Below are 27,157 nucleotides of genomic sequence, written 5' to 3'. Positions count from 1 at the left end.
CGAGGGAGGTGCGGCGGCCGCAGCGGCGGGGGCGGGGCCAGCCTCACCCGGAATGAAAATAAACGGCGGCCGCTGCCGCATCCGGGCACTCGGCGGGTCGCGGCGGGCGCGGTGGTGGCGCAGGTAAGGAGGCGGCGGCGGAGCGTCCGGTCCCCGGCCCGGGCCTCACCGGCGCTGTCTGGCGCCCCCGTTCCCGGCACGACCCCGACGCCTCCCCTTCCCGGGGCGGGGCGCGGCCACAGCGGCGGGCGGTGGGCGGCGAGCGCGGAGGCTGCCTGGGGCTTGGGGACGCGCCGACGGTTCGCGCGGCCCTAGGTCTGCGCTGGGCTGGGCCCGGGGAGTGGGGGCTTCTGTGGAGTTGTTCTGGGGGAGGCCGAGGAACAGACGCACTCACTAAGTAAACCTCGTGAGCGAGACAAAAAGCTTGGATGCTGACACTGCTATTCCAGATATGTCATTTGGGATTCACATTTGCAGTCAGAGCTAGATTTTCTTTGCTATTTAATGAGAAAATGTGGCTGATTCTGCGTTTCTCTGATGTTCTGGGTCCGCATTTGTCATCTCCTTCCCTTACTCTTATTTTTTAATACGAGAATCTTTTATTTCTCCGCTTAAGAGAAAAGACAGTGTGTTTTGAATATGCGTGTGTATATATGTATATTTGGAAAGCTCTGGGTAAGGGTCCCTATAGATCGATTCATTACAGAAGTGAAAGCGAAAATTTTAAAGGAGTAGTTGATAACGTTTCACTTTCAGTTTGGAGCAGTAACATTAATGAATTTCTGGGCTTCCTCCCGCCTCCCGTTCCCTACCCCACCCCCGTTTTATTGAGAAATAATTGACATACATCTCTGCTTTTTTGGCTGTAATATGAAACATTGTATGACATGCATAATGAAACTTTCAGTTCTCCAGTTAAAACTGGAAACTGGTTTATTAAACTTTCTGCTTTTGATTTGATTTCAAGTATGTATCCTCTTTTTATTTTGCTTATAACCGACATTTTTGTAAATTTCAAAACAACAGATTAATCTTTTTATTTTTTTTAATTCTTTTTTAAATTTATTTGACAGACAGAGATCACAAGTAGGCAGAGAGGCAGGCAGAGACAGAGAGAGAGAGAGAGGGAGGAGGAAGCAGGCTCCCTGCTGAGCAGAGAGCCCGATGTGGGGCTCCATCCCAGGACCCTGAGATCATGACCTGAGCTGAAGGCAGAGGCTTTAACCCACTGAACCACCCAGGCATCCCAGATTAATCTTTTTTAAACATTAAGTCTCATGCCTTTGGACCTGCATCTGTTCAGTTGATTTGGTCAGTGGGTGGAGTGTGGGGTGCACACTGCGCTTGTGAAACCCTTTGGGCCTTTAGACTTTACAAAGAGCTTGAGTCCATGCATAAGAAGCCCATGAAATGATCATCGCTCCCCATTGGTATTTTATCCAGAATTCATGAAGATTTGTGAGTAGGGAACTATGTATAGTGGTTGTGTGAGTTATTTGTGTTTTCTGCTTTTCTACATGAGCAGCAGTTTGTTAGTGGTTGAACATCTAGGGTGTTTTCTCATGGCTCACCTGGGTGCACAGCAGCCTCCTCTTGACGTGTTTGTTCCTTACACCCTTTCCTCTTCCCTGCACTAATAACCCTCTCTCTCCCCCCAGACCAATATGAAATAGATTCGAACTTTCTTTCTTTTTTTTTTTTTTTAAAGATTTTATCTATTTGACAGACAGATCACAAGTAGGCAGAGAGGCAAGCAGAGAGAGAGAGGAGGAAGCAGGCTCCCCGCTCAGCAGAGAGCCCGATGCAGGACTCCATCCCAGAACCCTGAACTTTCTTTTGAAATAGTCATTTATGGGGGCGCCTGGGTGGCTCAGTGGGTTAAGCCTCTGCCTTCGGCTCGGGCCATGATCTCAGGGTTCTGGGATCGAGTCCTGCATCCGGCTCTCTGCTCGGCAGGAAGCCTGCTTCCTCCTCTCTCTCTCTCTCTGTCTGCTTGCCTCTCTGCCTACTTGTGATCTCTGTCTGTCAAATAAATAAAATCACTTAAATAAAATAAAATACTCACTTATGGAATACACTGAAGTTAACAAACTTGATTTTGAAATTAGGTGAACTGGGTTTTGGGGGTGTGGAATACTGCAGGCTCTATATAGAAAAAGAGAAAGTTACTTATAAGGTTATGTTAACCCTTAGATCTATTTTTTACTCTGTAGAACTTGTCTTCATCATTTAGAAGCTAATTACCCTTTTACTTTTCTAACTCCTCTGATTTGGCTGTTTGACATCTCCAGCAACCTTCCCTACCTCTTTGAATTGCAATGCTAGTGAGAGATGAGTAGACAACTCCTTTGCTGCCAGGGGATTCTTTGGGAGAGACTAGTTACATACACAGGGCAGACAAGCAGCAAAGGATTGTGGGACAAAATGCAAAGTCCTGTGTTGTAGGCGGGAATCCCCGTGCTAGGTATGGCACTGCCTAACTTTGTGACTTCGGCTGAGTCATTTTACAGCTCGGGGGCCTTGGTGTTTTCAGCTGTAAAGTGATGATCCAACTAGTGTTAGATTTGAATAGTACATAGATCTGCTGTTGTGTGCTTATTGCAAAATATATAAAACTTTTCTAGCAAAACCTTTTAATTTTAAAAATTCAGATGTAGAGAATATTGATAATTCATGGTTCCAGCCAGCTTTTATGTTTACTCTACCAAAGTGGTTGATCTTTGTGCTAAACTCACCAAAATACAAATATAAGAGAGTTTATGTATGTATGTTGAATTGTTTATGAAAGTAACAGCTTTAAGGACTCATCTTTCTCTCATTTGATCTTTTCTCTTAGGGCAGAGAATAATAGTTTAAGAAACAGAAAAGTATAATAAACCTTGCTACATTTTAGCAACTTTGAAAGACATATTTTATGTAACATGTAATGTGTAACTATATATAGTGTATTTTAGCATATGTATAGAATGTGTATATTTTAGAGACATTTAGAGCTAGTTAAAACCCTAATCTAAAAGTAATTTAGAGGGGTGTCTGGGTAGCTCAGTCAGTTAAGCGTCTCCCTTCAACTCAGGTCATGATTCCAGGGTCTTGGGGTCAAGCCCCACGTTGAGCTCCCTGCTCAGCAGGGAGCCTGCTTCTCCCTCTCCCTCTGCCTGCTGTTCCCTTGCTTGTGCACTCTCTCTCTGTCAAATAAATAAAATATTTAAAAAGAAAAAGTGATTTAGATTAAACAGGAGAGGGAGGTGTGGAGGGGAGCTCTTCTTAACCACACTGAACGCATCAGCATGTTTGGTAAGTTATGAAATGCTTTGAAATGTAGTGTGGAGTTTTGCTTATGTACTGTTTTGCTTTCAAGAATGGCGCAAAAGAAATATCTCCAAGCAAAATTGACCCAGTTCTTAAGGGAAGACAGAATTCAACTTTGGAAACCTCCATATACAGATGAAAATAAAGAAGGCAGTTTGGCATTGAAGGTATTTTCTTTCAAGACATAAATAAATAGCAGTGTTGTAAATCTCCTTGGTAAATAAGATTCTGAAGTCCCCGGAAATTTCCAGGTTTAACTGTGTAAATTTTTGGCATAACCAAAAGTATGAGTGATAAGCAGGTACCCACTTTAGAATTGACAGACTTAATTTTTTGTTTAGTAAGATTCTATTCATATGAGAATGGTCTCTAATTTCCTAGGCACATACTATTTTTAATACCGTCACAGTGTTACATGAAATTAGTAACTTAGGAACTGATTTTACCCTACTGGTGCGCAGTACTAATGGACTAAGGGCGTGTATTTTGTGTTCGTGGGGAAGAGCTGGCTGGTTCTCTGTTCTCCTTGCTATTGCGGTTTGCTCTAAAACAATGGCTCCCATCCCCCAGCTCTTTTTATACTATGGCTGTCTGTTCATTTGTCCAAAATACACTTTTCTAATACTTCCATCTCAATTTTTTTTAAAGATTTTATTTATTTATTTGAGAGAGAGAGAGAATGAGAGAGAGAGAGCATGAGAGGAGAGAGGTCAGCGAGAGAAGCAGACACCCCATGGAGCTGGGAGCCTGATGCGGGACTCAGTCCCCGGACTCCAGGATCATGACCTGAGCCGAAGACAGTTGCTTAAACAACTGAGCCACCCAGGCGCCCTTCCATCTCAATTTTTTATGGCAACATCAGATATGGCATTGTTTTACATGGAGTGGGGTTTCTAGAAATTGAAGTTTGCCTGCTTTTTCAGGCAAAAACGTTAATCATTTTTGACAAACCCATCTTGTGACCTTTTTTCTGAATTTACTTGTAGTAGTCCCTTGGCTCCGAAGCTACCTATGGCACAATAAGAGAGCTATTTGGTCTTCGTCCCCAGTACCTGACATGGAGCTCCTAAAACCCTTGGAATATTCCCAGTGGTAAAGGGGATAGGAGCATCTTTTGTTCTAATGAGGCAACTCTTGGTAGTGCCTTCAGGATGGGGTTGGTGGCCAAAAAGACCAAACTTCAATTAGAAGATGAGAATTTTAGAGGGCCCGGGTGGCTCAATTGGTTAAGCGTCCGCCTTCAGCTCAGGTCATGACCTTAGGGTCCTAGGATGGAGCCTTGCCTTGAGCTCCCTGCTCAGTGCAGAGTCTGCCTCTCCCTCTGCCCCTCCCCCATTCATGCTCTGCTCACTCTCTCTCAAATAAGTAAATAGAATCTTGGAAAAAAAGGAGAAAAAAGATTAGATTCTCAGCCTACTTTTCAACCTTGGGGAGAGGAGAGGCTAGCAATTGAGTTAATCACCGGAGGCCATTGATGTAATCAATCATGCCCACTGTAATGGAGCTCTTAAAAGCCCTTAAATTATGGGTTTCAGGGAACTTCCAGACTGGCAGACAAACCCATGTGCTGAGAGGGTGGCACGCCCTGACCCTCAGGGATAGAAGCTCCTGCACTCAGGACCCTCCCAGACCCACCTGTGTGCCTCTTCACCTAGATTTTCATCTGTGTCCTTCATCACAAACTATGATTTTAAGTATAGCATTCTTCTGAGTTCTGTTGAGTTGTTCTAGCGAATGATTTTACAACCAGTACCAGTGATTGAGAATTTTTTGTTAAGAAAGTTATTTAAGGGGCGCCTGGGTGGCTCAGTCTTTAGGTGTCTGCCTTCGGCTCAGGTCATGATCCCAGGGTCCTGGGATCAAACCCCTCATCGGGCTGCCTGCTCAGTAGGAAGCCTGCTTCTTCCTCTCCCACTCGCCCTGCTTATGTTCACTCTTTTGCTGTGTCTTTCCCTGTCAAAGAAAGAAAGAAAGTTATTTAAGTCTAATTTGACGTGTTCTCACAAGTTAGAAAAATGAGAATGTCTTCTTTGTGTTGTTTTTTTTTCCTTTTGGTTTCCTCCCATGGAGTTGATCACTCCATTGTTCCTTAAAGTAATTTATAATCCATTACAGTGACATAAGTCATGGCCCACTTTTCCTTTACCCCTAGAACAATCCTAGTTATTTTCACATCTTCTGTTTGGTCTGTTTTCCTATTCTTTGTTTTTATTTTGCCCTGGATCCTTTCTAGCCTCTGTATCTCTCTAGATGCCAAGCCCATCTGGATTTCCCTCCGATGGGCTGACCACCAGTCAACAGTTTCTTTTCTTTTCTTTTCTTTTTGAAGATTTTATTTATTTATTTAACAGAGAGAGAGATCACAAGTAGGCAGAGAGGCAGACAGAGAGAGGGAAGCAGGCTCCCCGCTGAGCAGGGAGCCCGATGTGGGGCTTGATCCCAGGACCCCGAGATCATGACCTGAGCCGAAGGCAGAGGCTTTAACCCACTGAGCCACCCAGGTACCCCATTTCCTTAGAGTCCTTCATAAGCTGTTCTGTACTGTGCCCCTTTTTTGAGTTGGCACTACATTGATCTCAGAATTCTGATTTTGCTTCACAGGACCTTGCTAAGAAGTACTCTGACAGGCTAGAATGTTGTGAAAATGAAGTAGAAAAGATAATCGAAGAAATACGTTGCAAAGCAATCGATCGTGGCACAGGAAATGAAAATTATAAAACAACAGGAATTGCTACAATTGAGGTCTTTTTACCTCCACGGCTAAGAAAAGTGAGTGTTTTTCCCAAAGGAGTACGTGTAGCAATGCTTTGTTGACTTAGTGATAAATTATGATTTTTTTTTTAAAGCTACAATCGAAAGTGAAAAGTTCTTTTAAGTAACTTCGCATGCTGAATGTTTATCAGCTTCCGAGTTAATTTTGGGATTTTTAAACTGGAACATTTACAGGGTAGTTTTGTCCCTCTTAGGCCTCCCAAACTTCACAAAGCTACATATCACATGCTTACCTTTTCTAGAGTTTGAATGAGCGTTTAGAATATTGGGGACTTAAAAGAGTACTTCTGGTTTTCCCAGACCGTGCACAGTAGGACACATCAGCAAGGATGTCTCCCTTTTTTCTCTGCTGGTGGAGGCTACAGGGTAGTCAGCTGAGTGCTCAAGCAGGGCCACCTCCTGTCAGGGCCATGTCCTCAGTAGTTCAAGTCCAGAAGTGGCATTGGGGCAGGGTACCCAAAGATTGCTGGCCTCTGAGCACTATTCAGTGTTAATCATTTTCAGAAGATGTGAAAATATATAAGTATGTGTGTCAGAGCTCCCACAGGACCCAGCACTTTCACTCTAAGAGAAATGAAAACCGTGTCTGTGCAGATGGTTTGCTCCTGAATTCTTATAGCAGCTCTGTTCACAAAAGAGCTCTGTCTAGCTCTTCCTAGTCAGAAGGTGGACACAGCCCAAGTGTCCGTCAGTGGTTGAGCAGATAAATGCACTGTGGCCACACGCTGGAACATCCTTCAGCCATGAAGAGGAGTGGAGTGCAGACGCAGCGTCGATGTGGCGGAACCGCAGAAACGTTACGAAGGAAGCCAGACACCAGCGCCACGTGCTGTATAGTTCCATTCGTATGAAACGTCTAGAATGAGTAAATCCATGGAGACCCAGATGAGATTAATGGTTGCCTGGGGCTTGGGGGATAAAGGGAGAGACTAGGGGGCACAAAATATGGTATTTCTTGGAGAGTTGTTTCAAGTTCAGAACTTGAAAAAGTTCTGAAATTTGATCATGGTTGTGTAACTTTATAATAATGGAAACCACTGACTCATATTTTAAACAGGTGAGCTTTATGAAATGTAAATTTTATCTCCTTAGAACTTGAAACGATGTCTAAGAAAAATATAGACCTGTATGAGAAAGAGAAAATTACGTATGTGTCTACCTCAGGATGCCCATTCATGAATTCAAAGGGTAATATACGAATATAGGCCTCTTTGCTAGTATGCAGCACCTGGGAAGCCAGACCACCAGTCAGAAAGCTGGCTGGCGAGTGTGGAACCTGAGCAGGTTTGCATGGTCTCCTGGGCTTCCGTAGTGGTGCCGCTTTTTCCTCCCGAGCCCAGCCAGCGGGGAATGAAGAGGTTCCAAGGTGGCGTCTCTGTCCACTCCCTGCTCAGTGGGCACGGCTGTGTTCCCTGAGGGTGGCTGTGGTGCCGAGGTGGTGGGCTGCGCCCTTGTGTCATGTAGGCCAGCTTTCCGTGAGTGAAGGCACATCACAAACCCCTCTGAGCGTCTTGCTTCCCCCGAGAGGCTGACGCCCTTCCTGGGGTGCACACTTCTACCCCCGTGAGGGCTGCTAGGTCACAAGGTGAGCACGTGCCAGGTCGTTTGCGGTAGCTTCTCCGCCCGGCGTGCCTCATTTCAGTCCCTAACATTGACACCAACCTTCCTGATTTTCTAGACGGAGTAATAGCACCACAAAGTGTCACGCCGAAGTACATTTTCTTTCTTTTTAAAAAATTTTTAATTTAAATTCAGTCTAGTTAACATATAATGTATTATTAGCTTCAGGGGTAGAATTTCGTGGTTCATCAGTTGCATATAACACCCCGTGCTCATCACATCACGTGCTCCCTTCGTGCCCATCCCCCAGTAGTTACCCCATCCCCCGACCCACCTCCCCTCCAGCAACCCTGTTTTTTTCCTGGAGTTAAGAGTCTCTTAGGGTTCGCCCCCCTCTCTGTTTTTATCATGTTGTATTTTCCCTTCCCTTCCCCTAAGATCTTCTGTTTTGTTTCTTAAATTCCACATATGAGCGAAATCATACTGTATTTGTCTTTCCTTGACTGACATAGTTTGCATAGCAGATAGTTTCTTCCATAGAGTTCCTTCTGTACAGTTTCTTTTATTTGCCTTTTTTAAAATAGGATAGGAAAAACCTGTTGGAGACCCGGCTGCACATCACTGGCAGAGAACTGAGGTCGAAGTAAGTATCTGGCTGCCCGGAGCCGCAGCTGCTCTCGGCCCTCCCGCACTGGCTCGTGGGGTCCTTTGACAGTCCTGTTAGACAGCTGGGCAGGGACCATTCTCCTCACTTAGTGGAAAGGAAAATTGAGGCGTGGCCATTGCAGTACGCGATCAGGCTCACACTGGCAGTTAAGGGCAGAGCAGGAACTCAAGACTGGCACCATTTGCCTTCCTTTCCTGCATAACTTGAGACCAGCAGGAGCTCTGTGCCTCCCACCTAACAGGTACATGATAATGTGCTTGAATAGTGAGTGAATGATAGAAATAGAGATAATCATCAGATCATTAGTTTTGATTTCATTTCTTAGCGCGTTCATCACTTGCTGTGACATTCAGCAAAGCGTTTTAGCCACATTCAGGCTGTTGGCCCATCTGTAAAAGAAAACATACCTGTCACATACTGGTGACAGTCTTACTCTTGAGACCCGTTTGGTTATGTCATCCACGTCTGTATTTTTAAATGGCAAGTGTTTTGAGTACCTCCAGCGCCAGCCGGCTCTGGTTCTGAAGTTGATTTTCTTGTTTTCTTTGGTCTACCTGAGGGCTGTTAGGGACGGATTCAGGAATCATCATTCATTCAGCACACAGGAGCAGATTGGAACAAGTCTCTGTTACGGGCTTCTCCTAGGAGGCTGCAGGAGCCTAGAGAATGGATTTTCTCTGGACACGCGGCGAGGGCTGTCCTCTTGAGATGCACATTCCCCACGCGTGGTTTCCACTTGATGAGGAAACAAGTAGTAAAGCAGATAGTTGAAGAAAGAACATTGTTTCTTACACAGTTTCGAGTAATGGTCTAGAAAGCTGGCTTTATCGTGAAGTGGTGTTTGGGAGACGGTACATCGAAATACTGGGTGTTCCTAAGGGAAATGTATAAAATAGTGGTCATGATTAAACTCCATTTCTCAGATAATAATAAATTGATTATCTGTAGCCTGTACTGGTTTATTTTACAGAATTGCTGAAACCTTTGGATTTCAAGAAAATTACATCAAAATTGTCATAAACAAGAAACAGCTTCAACTCGGTATGTCATGGCAAAGTGCAGATTTTCTGTCGCGTTAGTACAATGACTGCGTCTTTTTTCTCACTGTTTATCTACAAATTTCTGGTGGCTTTACTGCATGTATACTCTAAAACAGGTTACTGTAGAGCTGATTAAAATAGAAACATAAAGCTGAAAACAACCCTTCTAATCGGTATTTACTGTGCGTTCTGTGCTAGTGGAGAAAAGATGCTTGTTGCATTTCCGGGGAAATTTACAGAACGGGAGTGTAGGTGTGCTCGGAGTGAAATGGGGGTTCCAGTAAGTTCTCTCCAAGGCAGAAGGGCTGAAGCTGAGTGAAGGCAGTGGGGCGTGTTCCGATTGAGAGAGCCTCATATGTGGGGCCCCCTGATGTGAATTTGAGCAGTTGAAAAAGGTTTGGTAAGGCTGAGTGTAGGAAGTTGGGGGGAGGGCAGTGCTCTTTCAGGATGGAGGGCCACACACAGGCCACAGTGAAAAAGTTACGGCAGTGGTTCTCAACCAGGGGCAGTTTTGCCACCGGGGACCTTTGGCAAGATGTGGAGACCTTTTCCGTTATCATGACTGGGTTGTGGGGTGGGGATGGAGGCTTATGCTCTTGTCACTCAGGGAGGCAAGACCAGGGATGCTGCTGGACCATCACACAGCACAGGACAGCTCCCACGACAGAGACTTACTTGGCCCACGATAGCTGTAGTGCTGTTGTGTAGAAAACCTGGGCTCTGTGAACTCGTGCAGTATTAAAAGATTCCTGCCAAGAGAGGCTGGAAGCCACAGATGTTGGGGGGTGACCTGAAACATTTTGGTTCTAAACATTCCTGTGGGTGCAGGAGGGGAATAGACTTGCAGGAGGCATGAACGGACTTGGGAGACCAGCTAGCTGTTGCAGCCACTCAGGTAGGCACTACGGCCGGTTTCCAGGAGGCTCGTAGGGCTTAGAGAGTCAGGCTCACATCCTAGCTTGGTGGAATGCAGCCTGCACACGGCCCTAGCCTGCCTTCTCTGCCAGCCATTCCCCATTGTCTGTTTCCAATGTCATGGATAGCTTTTCACTGTCCACTCATCTCTGTGACACTTCTGTTCCTGGTATTTCTTCACTGGGTGGAAACCCTTGATTTCATTGTTATCAGAGCTGTCAATTTCCACCTTATATCGTTTGTGTTTAAGTAAGGGCTTTCCCCAAGCCCAGGGCCTCACGGTCTTCTACGTTTTCGTGTATTAATTAGCCTAACCTTCCTGAGGTCTGCAGTCTGTCCACAGCCCCCTTTATATAGGAGTAAATGCGAAGGATGCAGCTTCTCTAATATCCCCTGCTAGACTTGCCTTTGCCACACTGACCTGTGGTGCCTCCTTTGTTAGAAGTCTTTTTCTGCACTTTCCATCTTTTCCATTTACCTGTAGGTTTATTCCTAGACCGGAACCCTAAAGGGTTTTTTATTGGGGTATCATGGACAGATAACATTATATTAATTTGAGATGCACAACATAATGATTCAGTGTTTGTATATATTGTGGAGGGCGCACAATAATGTCAGCTCATATAGTGAAACTTTTTTTTTCTTGTGATGAGAACTTTTAAGATTTTACTTCCTAGCTATGTTAAAATATACAATACAGTATTATTAACTGCAGTTATGTGCTGTGTGTTACATTCCAGGACGGACTTATTTTGTAACTGGAAGTTTCTGTTTTTTGACCACCTTCACCTATAGTTTTTTTTTTTATGATTGTGGTTTTGTTGTAGTTTTAAAATCTAGTAAGATGAGTCCTGTTCTTGGCCCTTCTTTATTGAGGTGACTTGACCATTGGTGTATCTTTATTTTTCTTCATAAATGTTAGAATGTTTGTCAAGTTTCTCAAGGAAAAAAAATTTAATGGAGTTTTCCAGAAAAATATTCCAATTTATATACTTATAGTTTATAGTATCTCATTTTTTAAAAAGATTTTTATTTATTTATTTGACAGACAGAGATCACAAGTAGGCAGAGAGGCAGGCAGAGAGAGAGAGAGAAGCAGGCTCCCCACTGAGCAGAGAGCCCGATGTGGGACTCGATCCCAGGACCCTGAGGCCATGACCTGAGCCGAAGGCAGAGGCTTAACCCACTGAGCCCCCCAGGAACCCCTATTTCATTATTTTAAAATCTATATGCATCTGTGTTTATTCTTCATTTTAGTGGTTTATTTGCATCTTTGACTTAATTTTTGTTGGGTTTGTGTATTCTATTAAGTTTTCACAGAACCAACTTTTGATTTGGTGAATATACTTTCATTCTGTTTCATCACTGTCTGACACAGTCTTTATTCCCATTTTATGTGTAAGGCCCTGGGTGTTAAGTGCTTTACCCAGGACCACAACGTTCAGAAGAACCAAAGAGGTTTGCTTTTAGCTGCCACGGTGCGCTCCCCCTCACAGTTCCCCGCTGAGCTGTGCCTTCTCCCCTGTTGCTGGGAACGGGGGGTATTATTTCTCCAGTTGGAGGGTATGGATATTACCCTCCGCTTACCAGTGACAGAATTCTGCAGCCAGACATCGGCGTGTGCTCACCGAGCCTGGGGCGTGGTGGCTCGCGAGTACTCGCGCGGCTTTAAGAGTTCCATTGAACAGAACGGACCGTCACCAGTACATGGTGTATTTCTGGCTCTTTTCCTGAGAGGCATTTCTGACTTTTACAGGGAAAACCCTTGAGGAACAAGGCGTGACGCACAACGTGAAAGCCATGGTGCTTGAACTCAAACAGTCTGAAGAGGATGTGAGGAAACACTTCCAGGTTGAGGAGGAAGAGCAAAATGAAGCCGAGCTCAAGGAAAAAAGGATCCAGAGGACCAAGAGAGGCCTGGAGATACTGGCGGAGAGAGGTGCGCAGAGCGCTGGCTGCCCTCTTTCCCTCTGGGCTGGGGGGCGGGGAGGCGGGGGGCGCCGTGGTCACAGGTCGCAGGGACTTTCCTTCCCCGCAGTCTCATACCCGTCATGTCCCGTCACTGCGTTCTGGTGTGGGGTTAACGGACTCCCTTTCGGTTCGGTTGCAGCTGAGACGGTGGTGGATCCCGAAACCACACCGTACTTAGACATAGCCAACCAGACTGGCAGATCGATCAGAATTCCTCCGTCAGAAAGAAAGGTAAGTACTTCAGAAGTTTACGGCTGAAGCTTTGATTTGCTGTCAGAACAGAAGTGGTTTTCTAGCTGTTTTGTCTTGGACTGTCATAAAGGACTAGAAACCGTTTTCTACGGGAGCTTCTAATCAGGATGGAAGCCTGTGACATGTACCTGCGTCCCCCAACTCAGCCTGCGATGTTCAGTGCCGTAGAACAGAATGGCTTGGTGGCATGTCCCCCAGCAGGGGTGACCTTCCCAGATGACGTGATCCACTGCCTTCCGCATAGGCAGCTCCCCGTGGCAGTGCTGGTTTGGGTGTTTTTTTGTTTTTGTTTTTGTTTTTTACCAGAGGGCATGTCCTCTAAGGGATAGATTAGAATAGGGAGCTGGGGGCAGGAGGAGGGGCGTGTAATTTGGGGAAAAGCCGGACAGGTGATTCTGCCATCTCTCCCCTGCCTTTCCAGTAATTTGGAATAGGCAGGAGGTGGTTTTATCTTTGAACACATCGCAGGGGGTCTTTGCAGGAGCATTCTACAGCTGGGACCCAAAGATCAGTCTCTGAGCTGGTCCAGTAGCTTCCAATAATAAAGAGCTATAATGACTGTAGGTCAAGTCCATTTTAATTGTTCTGTCTTTAAAGGACAAGTTAGAGTAGGCTTCACTCCATGACTTATATGGTTGAAAATGAAGGATTAAAGTTAAGTTTTAATAAGAACTTGGTAGCTATCAGTGGACTGATGCTATTTTATTTTTAAAATGTTGGTAGTTATTTGCCCACAACTCTCTTATATTAAGTGATGATATCGAGGGGCACTGGGCTGTGGAGTGTGTGACTCGATCTCGCGGTTGTAAGTTTGAGCCCCATGTTGGGTGTGATTTAAGTTTTAAAAATCTTTAAAAAAAAAAAAAGATATCCAGACTTTTTGGAAAACCTTTACAAAACTGAATTATATGAAAATTCAAATTTAAATATTAATGAACTTAAAAACATTTTTGGATTGCCCTTTCCTTTTTTCAAGTAAGCTCTGTACCCAATGTGGGGCTTGAACTCAGAGCCACAAAATGGAGAACAGCACCCGCTACTGACTGAGCCAGCCAGGCACCCGTGGATTGCCTTTTAAAAATTGTTTTAGGAATACTGGAGTTGACAGAAAAAACTTGATTAAAATTAGGAAGCGAGGGGCGGCTGGGTGCCTCTGTCAGTTAAACATCTCCCTTTGGTTCAGGTCATGATCCCAGGGTCCTAGGATTGAGCCATGTTTTTGTGTGTGTGTGTGTGTGTGTGTGTGTGTGTGTGTGTTCGTTCGTGTCCCCCGCCTCAGTGAGGAGCCTGCTTCTCCCTCTCCCTCTGACCTTCCCCTGCTGGTGTGCGCATGCGCGCTCTTTCTCTCGCCCTCTCTCTCAAATCTTTATTTAAAACCCAAAAACTAGAAAGTGAAATGAATGCTTTTTTTTTTTTTGAAAAGAGTGCATGAGGGGCGCCTGGGTGGCTCAGTGGGTTAAGGCCTCTGCCTTCAGCTCAGGTCATGATCCCGGAGTCCTGGGATCGAGCCCCGTCTCGGGCTCTCTGCTCGGCAGGGAGCCTGCTTCCTCCTCTCTCTCTGCCTGCTTCTCTGCCTACTTGTGATCTCTGCCTGTCAAATAAATAAATAAATAATCTTTTTAAAAAATAAAAAAAAAATAAAGAGCGCATGAGCAGGGGAAAGGGCAGAGCGAGCGAGACAGAGAGAGAGAGAGAGAATCCCAAGAAGGCTCCGTTGTGGAGTTCAGTGCTCGGTTTTATGATCCTGAGATTAAGACGTGAGCTGAAACCAAGAGTTAGGTGCTTAACTGACTGAGCCCCCCAGGTACCTCATGAATGCTTTTTTTCAAGGATACAAGCATTACTGGCTGCTTGTTTATTTGTTCAGTCTTACTGAATACTAGAAATAGATCTAAATCAGCAGATACTGGAATAAACTGATGGAAACAGACAGACAGGTGCGGGTTATGACCCTGTCAGCCACGTTAAATTGAGTGCTTGATCTCAGGATTGAAATGAAATGAAGCTTTGATTATGTTTTTCTTAATTTTGGATTGAGTTGTGATCTTGGGTTTTTAAAAAATCTTTATTTGACTTCTCTAGACTTGATATGCTTTTCATATAATTTGTTTTATTACAGTTTGAAGTAATGTTTTTTTTTTTTAATTTATTTTTTTCTAGGCCCTTATGTTAGCTATGGGATATCATGAGAAGGGCAGAGCTTTCCTGAAAAGAAAAGAATATGGAATAGCCTTGCCGTGTCTGTTGGATGCTGACAAATATTTCTGGTAGGCATTTTTGTACTTGGTGGTACCCGCCTTAAGGAAGATAGTCCAGGTTATAGCGCTGTCTCTCTGCCTGCGCGCGTCAGGCTTCAGCTTTCCGCCCAAGACAGTCGTGTATGTAAAGAGAGTAGTCGCAGTGTAGACCAGTTTGTGAATTATTTCATCCCTTCAGATTGCTCATCTCTTCCCTGTAAGGAATTTCATAAACACACACTTGTTCTGTTTGGATAGCCTGCCCGTAGCAGCTCTGTCTGTGCCGAGTTGGCAGTTTGCGCGGTCCGTCCTGCGGTCTCCACCAGCTGGTTCCCCGGGCGGCTTCGATGTGGGTGTTCATGATCATTCCCAAGTCCATTGCTTCATTAGGGGCTGCAAACAGTGACACATTATTTTTCCTTCTGCATTTATTGCTGGGATTCTTCTGAAAGGAAGTATTTTTCCTCACTGGTCTTTGGTTACAATGAGGTACAGTTTGTAAAGGAAGAATAAAATGCTTGGTTCTTTCTTCTTATTTTCCCGTTTTCAGAATAAATGAGGTGCTTCCCTTGAATTCCCTGAAGAGGATATCACCAGTGAGGTTTTTCTTTCCTTCTTTTTTTTTCTTTTCTTTTTTAAAATTATCAATATGAACTCAGATTTTAACACACTTGACATTTTTCAGACCTCCGTACTTAAATTGACCATTTGTGCCCAACATGTGGGTCCTGTGCTGCATCTTTTGGACCCGATCCCAGTGGTGGCTGGTGTCCAAAGGTGTTCCAGACTCATCCTGCACATTTCTTGCCCCAGACCAGGAGTCAGCAGTTCCCAGAGGCTCCTGATTCCTCTTGAGAGAAATGGTGCCGAGAGACTATAATCTGGCAGAGGAACTTGAAAAGTAGCCTTGTATTTAAAAATGGTCAAAAGTTAACAACTTTAGGATTATTTTCTTTTCCATTTTGATGAAACCCCAAGATCTACTGTACACCTGAAGCGGATAAATATAAATGTTTATAGTTTGCCAAGCATATTAGCAGCAAGCACCCTTGGGTTTTAAGTGAACAAACCCCAATTTAAACTAACTTAAGCAAAAAAAAAAAAAAAAAAAGGATATTTGGCAAGGAGGTGGCAAATCTGAAATTAGAACAAGGGCTTGGTTCCTCTCGGGTTTTCTTACTCGACTTCTTTGTCCCTGCCTCTGTGCTGCCTTCATTCTGTTCGGCTGAACACGATGCAGGCTCAAAGTTAGGTCCGTCAAATGCAGATGCATTTTTCATTTCCTTCCATAATTGTAATTTTTTATTATGGCAAATTTCAAACATATATAAAAATAAAGACAGGTATAGTGAATGCCTATGCATTTTTTAAAGATTTTATTTATTTGACACAGAGAGTGAGCACACAAGCAGGGGTGCAGCAGAGAGCAGGGAGCCCGATGCTGGGCTCGATCCTGGGACCCTGAGATCATGCCCTGAGCACTGACCTGACTGAGCCGTTGAGGTGTCCCTCCTTCAGCAGTTACTGAGACATGGTTGGTTTTGATTTGTCTCTGTGAGCCTGTGTCAAACTTCTTATTCCAGACAAATCCTCAAAATAATTTTCAGGTCTCCAGGAAGCCCTGAATAAAAATAACTATATCTTCCGTTCACAGTACGTTACCGTGTTCAGTAAGTCGTAGATACTATAACCCAGTCACGGTTGTCAGTGCCTCCGTAGAGAATGACACTTTTCCCCTGCAGCTCTCGTTAGTCAGGCTGACTTATTAGCATCATTTTAGTGAGAGCGCGTCCTCTCCGTGGGGACGATCGGCGCAGGCGCAGGTCAGGGACGAGGGGGAGGAGACTCAGTTCTGTTTCCTTTCCCACCTCCAGCTAAGCTGGCAGGTCTCACAGGACTCCGTTCTGCATCGTGGGAATGGTGTGTAGTGTATGAGCTAGCGTCCTTTCTTCCCCTGTTTACAGTGTAAAGTGGGAGTTCTGCTTTGGCCACGAGGGATCAAGAGGGACCACATATCCTCTCGCCTCAGACAACTGAAAATTTGGGCAAAGTGTGCAAAGACCTCAGTTTTCGGGCAGTAAAGGACAGCGATCCCTAAGGCGGGGGAATAAGCGAGGGAGCCCTGGGACTGTTTCCGGGGCTGCCTCGGGAGCCGGTCGACTGCAGTGCAGGGACAGGAAAGCCAGGTGGGGCCTCCTGCTCTCCCCGGAGTGGCAGAAATGGAGCTGGGGATCCAGGGAGGCCGCAGCGGGAGAGGGGAGAGCAGCCTGGGGCAGCAGGTCCCAGAGCTTCAACAGGTCTCCTTGGAGTATTCTGTTGAGTAACGATCCACACTTGCGTGTGAGGAAACCACCCCAGGCAGGGGAGGTCAGCACCCGAGAGGTGCAGAGAGCAATCTTTAGCGCTCAGAAGGCCAAGAATAGTGGCGACGATCAGAGCCAGAACCACAGTGACAAACTCTTTGATTGATCCAGGGACATCACAGGGAGATTTCAGAAGGGTCTTGCCTCCACAGTAGGGCAGGATTATCTCTGAAGGCTGCTGTGGTCCCACCTGACAAAGCTTAAAAACAAGCCTTAAAAGGATCATCTGCATCCCAGACAAAGTAGTATTTATCACGACACAGAAGCAGGCTCCGGTGAGAAGTTAACGGTCATGCAAAGGTGCAGGGAATACAACCCGTAGTAAAGAATGGAAACAGACCAGAAGTGACACGGACGATGGAAGATAGAATCCGTCCGCTGGGGCATTGAAGCGGTTGCTGTAACCGAATTCCGTACGTTCTGGAAGGTAGAGGAAGGACGGGGCATGTTAGATAGACGTGCAACGCCCACCAGAGAACTGCACGGGCACTGTGGACACGCGAAGCGCAGCCCACTGGGTGGGCTTTGGTGCGGACTGGACGGCACTGAAGAAAAGATGGGTCCGTGCGAAGACAGGGCAGTAGAAGTGCTCCAGCAGGAAACTGAGCAAAGACAGACGGACACAACGTCCCGAGGTGTGACCCGATACGTGGATCATTATAGTCCCTGTAAAAGGAGGCAGCTGGGCTCCCCTGCAGAATCTTAAGAAATAATAGCCAGAATTTTCCCCAGTTGGTTAAAAACTGTAAACCCCCAGATAAAAGAACCGCAATGAGCCCCCAGGACCAGAAATAGGAAAAGCACCACCGAGGTGGACTGTGATCCAACTTCTTCAAGCCAGTGATTGAAAATGACTTTAGTCAACCTTTCCTGAAAAAAGAATGGAGATACATAAGCTTAGTTTGCCTTTCCTGAAACTGATACCTTTATTTTACATAAAAATTTTAAAATCATACGGCAAATAGGATACATTTTGTTAATTGACTTCAGCTCAAGTGGGATTTAATTTTTCTAAAGCTAGACTCAATAGGCTTTACTTAAATTAATGTTGCTTACTTATTTTAATTAATTTTTTTAAAAGATTTTATTTATTTATTTGACAGAGAGAGATGACAAGCAGGCAGAGAGGCAGGAAGAGAGAGAGGAGGAAGCAGGCTCCCTGCTGAGCAGAGAGCCCCTTGTGGGGCTTGATCTCAGGACCCTGGATCATGACCCAAGCCGAAGGTGGAGGCTTTAACCCACTGAGCCACCCAGGCGCCCCTTAGTTAATGTTTTTAACATGAAAACTTACTGATCCTTGAGTGTGAAAGCTATTAAAACCATAGGCCAAGGTAGTAGTAATAGAATTATTCTCTAAGGTACAGTTTTATACAGGGCTTTAACGTTTTTTTCTGAGTGATGTGATCAGGTTCAAATACAGCCCTAATAATTTCTGAAGTGTTGATTTCATGATCCCTTTTATATAGGGCTCTACCTGAAGAGAAAGTGTTTTTGAAACGAAAAGAACGACATGTCCTTCGCTAGTCTGAGACCCGTGCGTGTTGTTCATGCTGCCTGGTAGTCCCTTCTGAGCTGAGCTTGCACACGTGGTTCTATTTTTACCTGAAATGAGGCAGTTTCTGCCTTGCTCTGCATGCATATTAAACGTGAATGAGCCCACATGCACAGGTAGGGCTTGAAAACTGTGACAAAATGTCCCCTGCTTTCTTAGGGACGGCAGGATCGTCTTCTCTCCTAGAAAATGAGTCTAGAATGTGAGATCACACCACAGTCCACAGAGTTTTTCCTCGTCCTCAAAGGCAAGTTCTCAGGCTGAGCAGGTGTTTCAGAGACAGTGTCCCCTGCCCAGGCAGGGGCTTGTGTGCGCACGTGTATAAAACACAGTGGGCCCCTTACATGACCTTCGCAGAGAGCAGACACTATGACTGAAGGATGCGACAGATGACCGAAAAGCCCGCTCTGGTGTATTTCTCCTGCACTCAGGAGACTCCCACTTCACAGTGTACACGACTCCATCACATTTCTTTGGTTTTCCCTTGTTTCTTCCATGTGGATTTTGATAGATAAGGTGGGAGGCTTGAGGGCACGTGGATTCTGCAGTTTGTACAAGAGCCATCTTCCCTTTAAGAGAATACCCACGAAAACAAACAGGCGAGGCCTTTCAAGTTTGTACCAAAGGTTTTCCTTTTTTGTTGACAAAGTTCCAACTTGAGGTCTAGGGATGCATTATGAATTTCTAAAAAGCACCTTTTAAAAGCAGAATAAATAAGCTTGCTGTTCATCTTTGCCAATATTCCTTTGTCTTGTCGTCCCCTTTCTCTGGGGCTGGGGACAGCCATGGAGTAGCATCCAGTTTGTACCCAGCCCCCAGCTCAGCTAAGCATTTAGAGCCTGGCATTTTCTCAGTCATGTTTCCTCCCCGCTTGACTGTGGTTGCACATGAATGTCTTGTTTTCATCAGGGGAGGCATTCACAGCAAGTGGTGATTTGGGGGGTGGGGGGTCTTTAAAGCACTGGTTCCCCACTTTGGCTGTACCTTAGAGTCACCTGGGGAGGTTTCCAGAACAAAACATCCAGGCGCTGTCTCCAGAGGCTTCTGTTACAGTTTGATGTAGATGGGGTCCCAGCACCAGTGGGGACCAAAGAAAGAAGAAAATTCCTCACTCGCAGCTCATTCTGATTCACAGTCAGGGCTGGAAACCTTTGCTTTACGCCATGGCCGCCTCAAGTTTGCTGACCTCATGTTTGCTGATGCGGTGACGTCAGTTTTCCACTCCCTGCTGAACCTCGCTCCCAGCGTCGCAAGGGGGTGGGTGTGTTAGACCATTATTCCTGAGCCCTAACTGCCTTTTACCCATTGGGAGAATTCCGATGATGAATACGGCTCCCTTCGTAGACACTGGGGTCTGTGCTCTGGAGCAGTCGGTCTTTGGGAATAACAGCAGAACCTGGGGAAGACTTGCAGCGATCCGCAAAAAGGGTTTTAACGCTCCTCCTCTGTGACGTCCTTTCCTTTCGCTCCCGCAGCGAGTGTTGCAGGGAGCTGCTGGACACCGTGGACAACTACGCCGTGCTGCAGCTGGACATCGTGTGGTGCTACTTCCGCCTGGAGCAGCTGGAATGCCTTGACGACGCGGAAAAGAAATTAAACTTGGCTCAGAAATGCTTTAAGAATTGTTACGGAGAAAACCACCAGAGACTGGTCCACATAAAAGTATGTTACTCTGATTTCTTTTGTGTATTATTGAGCCCGTTTCTACCATTTGAGTTTATTCCTGATAACAAATGCTGACTGCTGCCAGTGGTGATTCGATAGTAGCGTGCGCGGCGCTCGTCCAGCTGTCCTCTCACGGGATTGCGGAACGTGTTGCAAGTTGGGCTGTAACTTCGGTCTGGGCGGGGTGGAGCCGGAAGCCCAAGTTGTCCGGCCCTAGAACCCCGTCCATGATCACCCCGGCCGAGAGAGCTGCTGACTGTGTTCAGTAGAGTTTCATGGAAGATTTAAATGCAGAAAAAGACATTTTGAATGGTAGCCGTTGACACGAGTGAGTCAGAGCTCACGAGCTGTGATTCGAATAAGGATTTTTCTAAGGGGATTTCCACAAGTCATCAGAATTCGGCTTGGAAATCTCAGAGCAGCGTAAAGCATCCCCGGTTTGGGCTTTGGTCTACTTCCTTACTGACCGGAAGGACCAGGCACCCAGGAGTCCTGGCACCATTTCTTCCCTGATGGGACGGGGGATGTCCTCGTCCTCTGGGATCTTTACTTTTGCCCTTAGTGGTACGTGAAGATAGAAACGTTTTAGGCGTGCACTTTTGCCCCTGTAAAGATGAAGGGATTTACAAGTGTGAATGTTACAGATCTGTACTTAGAAATAAGACAGTTTTATCCTTTTTCCCCCCAATAATTTTAGGGGAACTGTGGGAAAGAGAAGGTATTGTTTTTAAGACTTTACTTGCTTCAAGGTATCCGAAATTATCACAGTGGAAATGGCGAAGAGGCTCGTGACTATCTCAACAAGGTAAGAAAATGAACACTCCCGAGTTGTAGCCATTGTCACCTGCGTTTTTTTCCTTCCCCAAATATCCAGTATTTCATCAACTCAGTAGTTCGTGACTAGTGAGAACACACATCCGGCCCCCGTGCCCTCTGCCTCACACACGCCGGCACCATACTTGCATCTGTTAGGGTGCGGGTGAGATGCTGTCATGAGGAAACCTCAGAAAGAGGGGGCTTTAACTGGCTGCCGGTGTCCGTGCCTCACCTGGCGGTGAGACGGGGAGCAGGGGAGCAGCTCCGCCAGCCTGTGTGCAGCCACCCCCGCCCCTCCTGTCAGTCCCCTTCCAGCCAGCAGAGGGGGCAAGAGAGGGAGGGCCGGCCCCCCTCTGGAAGGACCGGAAGTTGGGGCTGTCACTCCTGCTACAGGCGGCTGGCCTAGACTTAACCACCCAGCTACACCCACTTGCAGGAGACAGCGAGAAATGCCCCGTGAACAGCTCCCATTCAGGGGATTTTGTTACAAAAACAGAAAAGATCGCAGCTACTTAGCCTGTTTCCTTCTGTTACGTTACCATATACCACATGGGCAGAGTGATGTCTGTATTCTTTTTTAGCTAGTTGATAATAAGCAGAGTTCAGAGTGTTTACCTAAAATCTGACACACCGGGGGCGCCTGGGTGTTTTTTAAGCGTCTGCCTTGGATTCAGGTCATGATCCTGGGGTCCTGGGGTCGAGCCCTGCTCCGTGGGGCTCCCTGGGATCGGGCTCCCTGCTCCGTAGGGCTCCCTGGGATCGGCTCCCTGCTCCGTGGGGAGCCTGCTTCTCTCTCTCCCTCTACTTGTGTTCCTTGCTCTCCCTCTCTCTGTGTCAAATTAAAAAATAAAATAAAATCTGACATACCTTAATTCATATCAGGTACAAGCTTATTCTTTCCGGGTTTTAGCTTTGCGTTAAGCTCTAATGTTGTTAAAGTTACAGGGTTCTTGTGTTTTTCTCTCGTCTGTAGGCACGCCAGCTCTTTAAAGAGCTATATATCGATCCATCGAAAGTTCACAATCTGTTGCAGTTGGGGTTTACTGCCCAGGAAGCCCGGCTTGGCCTCAGGGCCTGTGACGGGAACGTGGACCACGCGGCCGCCCACATCAGCAGCCGCAGAGAGGTATCTCAGTGCGTTCTCGGCGACCCTGGGTCCCAGCCTTGGCATAGGTGTGAAACTTGAGGTGATAGTAAGCCTATTTGCAAAATGCTATAGCTCTTGGGTATGAAGGAAGAGAAAGAGATTGTTCTGTGGTAGTTCTAATCACAGGGAGCGCTTTATACTTCTCTATTCAGACTGGGAAGAAGCAGGAGAAACTTGTCCTTTTTAATTGCATTACTTTCCAGGCAGTGCAGTTTCCTTAGTTTTATTCGCTGTGGTGGTGGCCGTAGCTCCCATGGTCATGATCCAGGCGGCCTGTCTATGCCTCTCCTCTCTCTCCCCTCACCATGGTAGATTTCTGGAGGTCATGTTCGAGGGGGCTTCGTTTGCCCGTGGAGCCACGGTTACAGTGTGGGATGGCATCCTTAGCCAGAAACGTGAGTCAGGTCACAGGAACGATGAACAGTACGAAAGCAAAGGTACAAAACCACAATCCTACGAAACAAGTACAGATGAGTAGATTAAAAACACTTGAGATTGTGGAGTGGGAGGGCATGGTACCATATCTAATATTGCTAATTCTACAGTAGAAGAGCTGAGTTCCAGACAGAGCGAATGATGGGGTACGGCGAAGTGGGGCCACTGTTGTTCTCTGAGGAGTCGGGGTGGATTTTCTCCCAGGTCCCTTCTAGCTGTAAATGCCAGTCGTGGAGGTGGCCACCGCTGCCGCGGCTGCATACCCAGTGTGCCACCCCCGGCCTCTGCCCCGTCTGGTTCTTTCGCCCAGTTTCTAGCGTAAAGGGAAACATCACAAAAATGTTCCTCCCTTGTCTCTACGTGATTACAAGGAGGACAAGCTAGGCATCTGTACTTGAAGGCACAGGGCTCTGAGGCTCCGACTTCATGTCAGATCTGGGTGAGATAAAGCCGGAGTCCCATGGCTGCTGGCCGGCAGCACCTTTCTGCGTGTGTGAATGTTCTGCACGATTCTTCCAGACTATAAGTGGAAGAACTGAAGTCAGAAGCAGAGGGTGGGGCAGGGGAAAGGCAGCTTACGCGGCGGTGGGTGCAACTCCCAAGTCAAAATGCAGGCGCTGTGGAGTCACCTCGCTGGCCTGTGTGGCTGTGGAGTGTGCACGGCAGTGGCAGGGTGGGGACATGGGGCCGCGGCATTGGGACCCTGAGACTATGACCCGAGCTGAAATCAAGAGTTGGACACTTAAGTGACTGAGCCACCAGGCACCCCCAAAATCTGTTTTTTTAAATGAGATTTGTTCTTAAATTCTGCACTCTCCTGATTGGGGTTGGGATGGGAGAGAAGCTCCTGGAAGTCTCTGTAGCCCTTCTCAGGCTCTTGCAGCAACAGAAGGCACTTCTGAGCTCAGGGTCAAGAACTGTGGACTTCGATGACCTTTGTTTCCTGACACTGAGCATTCTGGAGGTTTTAAACGGTCTCACAGGGCCTCGGAAGTACGAGGAGTGGCGTGGGTAGATCTCCGGGTTTGGTATCACCCAGGACGCTGCCCCCCCATCCCTCAACCCCCATCCGGACTCCACATGTTAACAAGATCCCTGGGAATTAACCAGGGGCCAAGAAGCCCTCCCACCCATGCAGGAAGCTCTTCTGCGCCCCCCAGAAGAGGGCCCGGCAGCGATAAGCTCCCTTCTCAGTGGCCTGCTGTGGTGCTGGGTGGTGGCAACCAGGAGGCGCTCCCCTCCAGCCGGGATGGTGGTCTCTGGCTCGCACTGGCCTGCCCCGAGAGCAGTGCCGGGCCCCCTGCCCTCGCAGCCCTCTTGCTGGTGATTCGGGGAGCCGTGCGGAGGGAAGTTCAGCCCCTTCTTTTGTTTTCCACTTTGCCTGGCAACCCCCAGAATCCTACTGAGTGTGGATCGAGCAGGCTTCTTACAAAGTCTCAGTTTCCAGTTCCGTGACTTTGCTGTTTTCCTAAAGGAATTGGCCCAAATAAGGAAAGAGGAAAAAGAGAAGAAAAGACGCCGGCTGGAGAGTATCAACTCTTTGAAAGGAATGGGCTACTCCACGCACGCGGCCAAGCAGGCCCTGTATCAGGCCGCCGGGAACCTGGATGAAGCCCTGAAGGTAGCCCCCCCAGCCCTGGCCTGCCCCCAGCGCCCCTGCTTGCGGGTCGGGGGGCCCCTCCTCCGCTTACACTCCTCTCCAGTGTCCTTCCGTGGTGCGTGCAGTCCCGCTTCCCGGGCCTTTCTGCTCTGTCCCAGTTTGGATCTAAGGGTCAGGCTCCCGTTCTCGAACCCAGTGACAGAGCCAGAGTGGCGGAGGCCGGGGGGCAGAACTGTGTGTAAGGTTTCCGTTTGCAACCCCGAGAGTTTAGCAGTGATGTGGAGAATAGTGCGGAAAGTTGTAGGATGGTTTTCTTTTAATTAATGTTCTGTTTGAATATCGCTTTATTTATTGGTTCATTCTGCACATGCTGGCCTCAGGGAGCACACACAGTACTGGGAGACAGAATGCAGAGCAGGACAGACCACCGTGGGGTCGGCACGTCGGGGGCAGAGGGGACGCGGAGCTGTGGAGGAGGACACGCGTGGGCCGGGCACACGGGGTGCCTCTCCGGGCAGACACAGGGCAGTGTGGGGGGCGGTTGGCGCAAGGAAGCTGGGAGCTGGGGGGAGCCGCCGGGGCTGTGCCTGCTAGGGCTGGGGCCAGGCGGGCAGGGGTGCCCTTGTCTGCCCTGCTGAGGAGTTTGCTCTGGACCCTGCCTGCAGCGAGGAGCCTGCCCTGCCTTGGCCTTTTATTCTCAAGACCGCCGGTCCATTCCTCAGAACTTTCCACAAGTAAATGTTTATGTTTATGGATTTGTGTGTATATAAGCACACACATCACATCTAAATGTATAATTTATAATTAGATTTGAGTATCTAGTGTGGCCTCCTGTGTTGGAACAATATAAAGGCAGGAAGTTCTGACTGGGGGCGGGGCTGATGCGGCTGCGCCCTAGGCTTGACTACACGAGTCGCACTGTGACACATGCCACCAGTCTAGAAGTATTTAAAGGGACGTTCTCCAGAGGGCTTGTAAGGTTGAGAGTAGGTGTTGTGTGGTATGAAAATCCGCGGTCAAAAAGCTCTGCTGTCCTCGACATTTTAAATCTAGCTCGTGACCCTCTCCAAAGAGAAACGACACGGGTCAGCCCTGCAGGGTCCGAGAAACCTTCATCGCCCTGCGCGACCTGTCGGCCCAGGGGCTGAGCTCTGACACAAGGGCTGTTTTCTTGGTGGCCTTCCCCCATCGCCCCCCACCGGCTCTGGTCCCTTCCTGCCTCCTCAGAAGGGACCTTTATCCTGGTCGTCTTGTCCCTCCCCAGACCTCAACTCACATGCTCTCTTCACAGGGAGCCTTCTTCGAACGCCAGCAGCCCCTGCCACCTGGGCTCGGGGGTCCCTTTCCTCTGCTTCCTTTGCGTCCTTTGCCCGGTGCCCCACAGTGTCCTGCCCTCGACTTGCTGGTGTGTCTGTGGCCGTGTCCGCCCAGCACAGAGTCGGTGAGCAGGTGGGAGCGATGAGTAAATTCCTGTGTGTTTCCAGATTCTTCTCAGTAATCCTCAGATGTGGTGGTTAAATGATTCAGATCCTGAAACCAGCAGCCATCAAGAAAGTCCTTCCCAGGAAAACATCGAGCAGGTAAGCGAGGATGTACCTGCGGCCTCCACCGCAGCTTGCGGCGGGGTGGCCAGGGTGACAAGGCTGGCGGCAGGACGGGGCTCCAGGAGCGACTCGGGCCCTCCTACAGGCCAGCCAGGCTCGCAGCCGTGGTGATGGACGGGAGGAGAGTGGGCGGGCTCCCCTTCGAGAGCAGGAGATAGAGCCGCTGGAAGTTCTCTGTAGACTTGCCTCCTCTCGTGTGTCCCGGGACGTGACACGACTGCTGCTGCTTTCAGCGCGCGTCCCTGCCAGTGACCTCAAAGGATGTCACCGTGGCGCTCTGTCCCCACTTCCCTCCCTGACCAGCGCACCAAGTGTGTAGGGACCACCTCTCTGAAGGCCCCGGTCACCGGAAGGAGCACGTCCCGCCGGCCCACAAGCCCGCTGCCTTTCTGCGAGGACCAGGCTGGGGCGTTTTGGGCACAGGCTTCCTCGATACCTCCCGGGCGGCGTGGGCACACACTGTGCTGCAGGGCGGTGGGGCAGGAGGCCGGTGCCGTGCGCACGCCGGGGGTTAGACGCATATTCCCTGGAAGGCTGTTCTCCGTGGCCCGGGGTTGGGCAGGAGCGCTGGACGGGGGTCGGCGCGGTGTAGCCCAGCCCGTGTTCTCCCCTAGCTGGTGTACATGGGCTTTGATGCGGTGGCGGCTGACGCCGCCCTGAGAGTGTTCAGGGGGAACGTGCAGCTGGCGGCCCAGACCCTGGCCCACAACGGGGGGAGTCTTCCTCCGGACCTGCAGCTCGCGGCCGAAGACGCTTCCTCCACGCCGTCCACGTCCCCTTCCGACTCTGCAGGTAGGTCTGGCTCTCAGAGCTGGGAGATTGGCAGGCCGCATGCTAAGCGGGGGGGCGGCCACAGGTGTGGCCAGGGCCCTGGGGACGGGGGTCAGCTCCGTTGTTCTGTGGCATGTCCTCCCTCTGTTCTCCCCCGTCAGCTGTGACCACACTACTGCGTTGCAGGTACCTCTAGTGCCTCAACAGATGAAGATATGGAGACAGAAGCCGTCAATGAAATATTGGAAGATATTCCGGAACACGAAGAAGATTACCTTGACTCAACTCTGGAAGACGAAGAAATAATTATTGCAGAGTACTTATCCTATGTAGAAAACATAAAGTCGGCAACAAGGAAAAACTGAATAATGAGCAGAAATACGTACTGTTTCTGCTTATAAAGTCTATCATTGTGAAAAGTCGAACACAGGTCCTTTTTTCCTTCTTGTATCTGATTTTGCTGCAGGGATGCTTCCTCCCT

The 27,157-nt window shown here is 47.9% G+C and overlaps 2 protein-coding genes across 6 annotated transcripts in view; one reads left to right on the top strand and one right to left on the bottom strand.

The window, feature by feature from the left end:
• Positions 1-27,098, top strand: NUB1 (negative regulator of ubiquitin like proteins 1). 3 transcript variants are annotated; one of them, XM_032304278.1, is made up of 15 exons: positions 1-123; positions 3,359-3,476; positions 5,890-6,078; positions 8,226-8,284; positions 9,279-9,349; positions 12,020-12,202; positions 12,374-12,465; positions 14,647-14,753; positions 20,114-20,300; positions 21,001-21,108; positions 22,093-22,245; positions 24,176-24,322; positions 25,786-25,881; positions 26,520-26,697; positions 26,863-27,098. In XM_032304278.1, exons 1-15 carry the CDS (start codon positions 53-55, stop codon positions 27,039-27,041), a joined length of 1,938 nt encoding a protein of 645 aa, XP_032160169.1. In that variant the 5' UTR covers positions 1-52; the 3' UTR covers positions 27,042-27,098. The 3 variants fall into 3 exon arrangements, with proteins under 3 accessions (XP_032160169.1, XP_032160170.1, XP_032160171.1); XM_032304279.1 differs by having other exon boundaries at positions 2-123; positions 5,911-6,078; positions 26,863-27,041; XM_032304280.1 differs by lacking the exon at positions 1-123 and adding an exon at positions 130-315 and having other exon boundaries at positions 26,863-27,041.
• The window catches only part of WDR86 (WD repeat domain 86), a 41,669-nt gene continuing 23,381 nt past the window's right edge, over positions 8,870-27,157 (bottom strand). For 2 of the 3 annotated variants that reach the window (XM_032304281.1, XM_032304282.1), the window contains exon 7: positions 8,870-9,182. In XM_032304281.1, coding sequence (XP_032160172.1) covers positions 8,937-9,182 — 246 coding nt within the window. In that variant the 3' untranslated portion in view covers positions 8,870-8,936. Of the gene's footprint in view, positions 9,183-22,242; positions 22,720-27,157 lie in introns of those variants that run through there. The other variant, XM_032304284.1, reaches the window with a different exon arrangement.

Source organism: Mustela erminea, chromosome 11 (assembly GCF_009829155.1).
Source record: "Mustela erminea isolate mMusErm1 chromosome 11, mMusErm1.Pri, whole genome shotgun sequence".
NCBI lineage: Eukaryota > Metazoa > Chordata > Mammalia > Carnivora > Mustelidae > Mustela > Mustela erminea.
This window is presented reverse-complemented; position numbering and strand designations above follow the sequence as displayed.

Coding starts and splice junctions, on each gene's coding strand:
- NUB1 (XM_032304278.1), top strand. CDS start 53: ATGAAAATAAACGGCGGCCGCTGCCGCATCCGGGCACTCGGCGGGTCG. Junction 12,466..14,646: donor TTCCTCCGTCAGAAAGAAAG/GTAAGTACTTCA, acceptor ATTTTTTTCTAG/GCCCTTATGTTAGCTATGGG. Junction 24,323..25,785: donor ACCTGGATGAAGCCCTGAAG/GTAGCCCCCCCA, acceptor GTGTGTTTCCAG/ATTCTTCTCAGTAATCCTCA.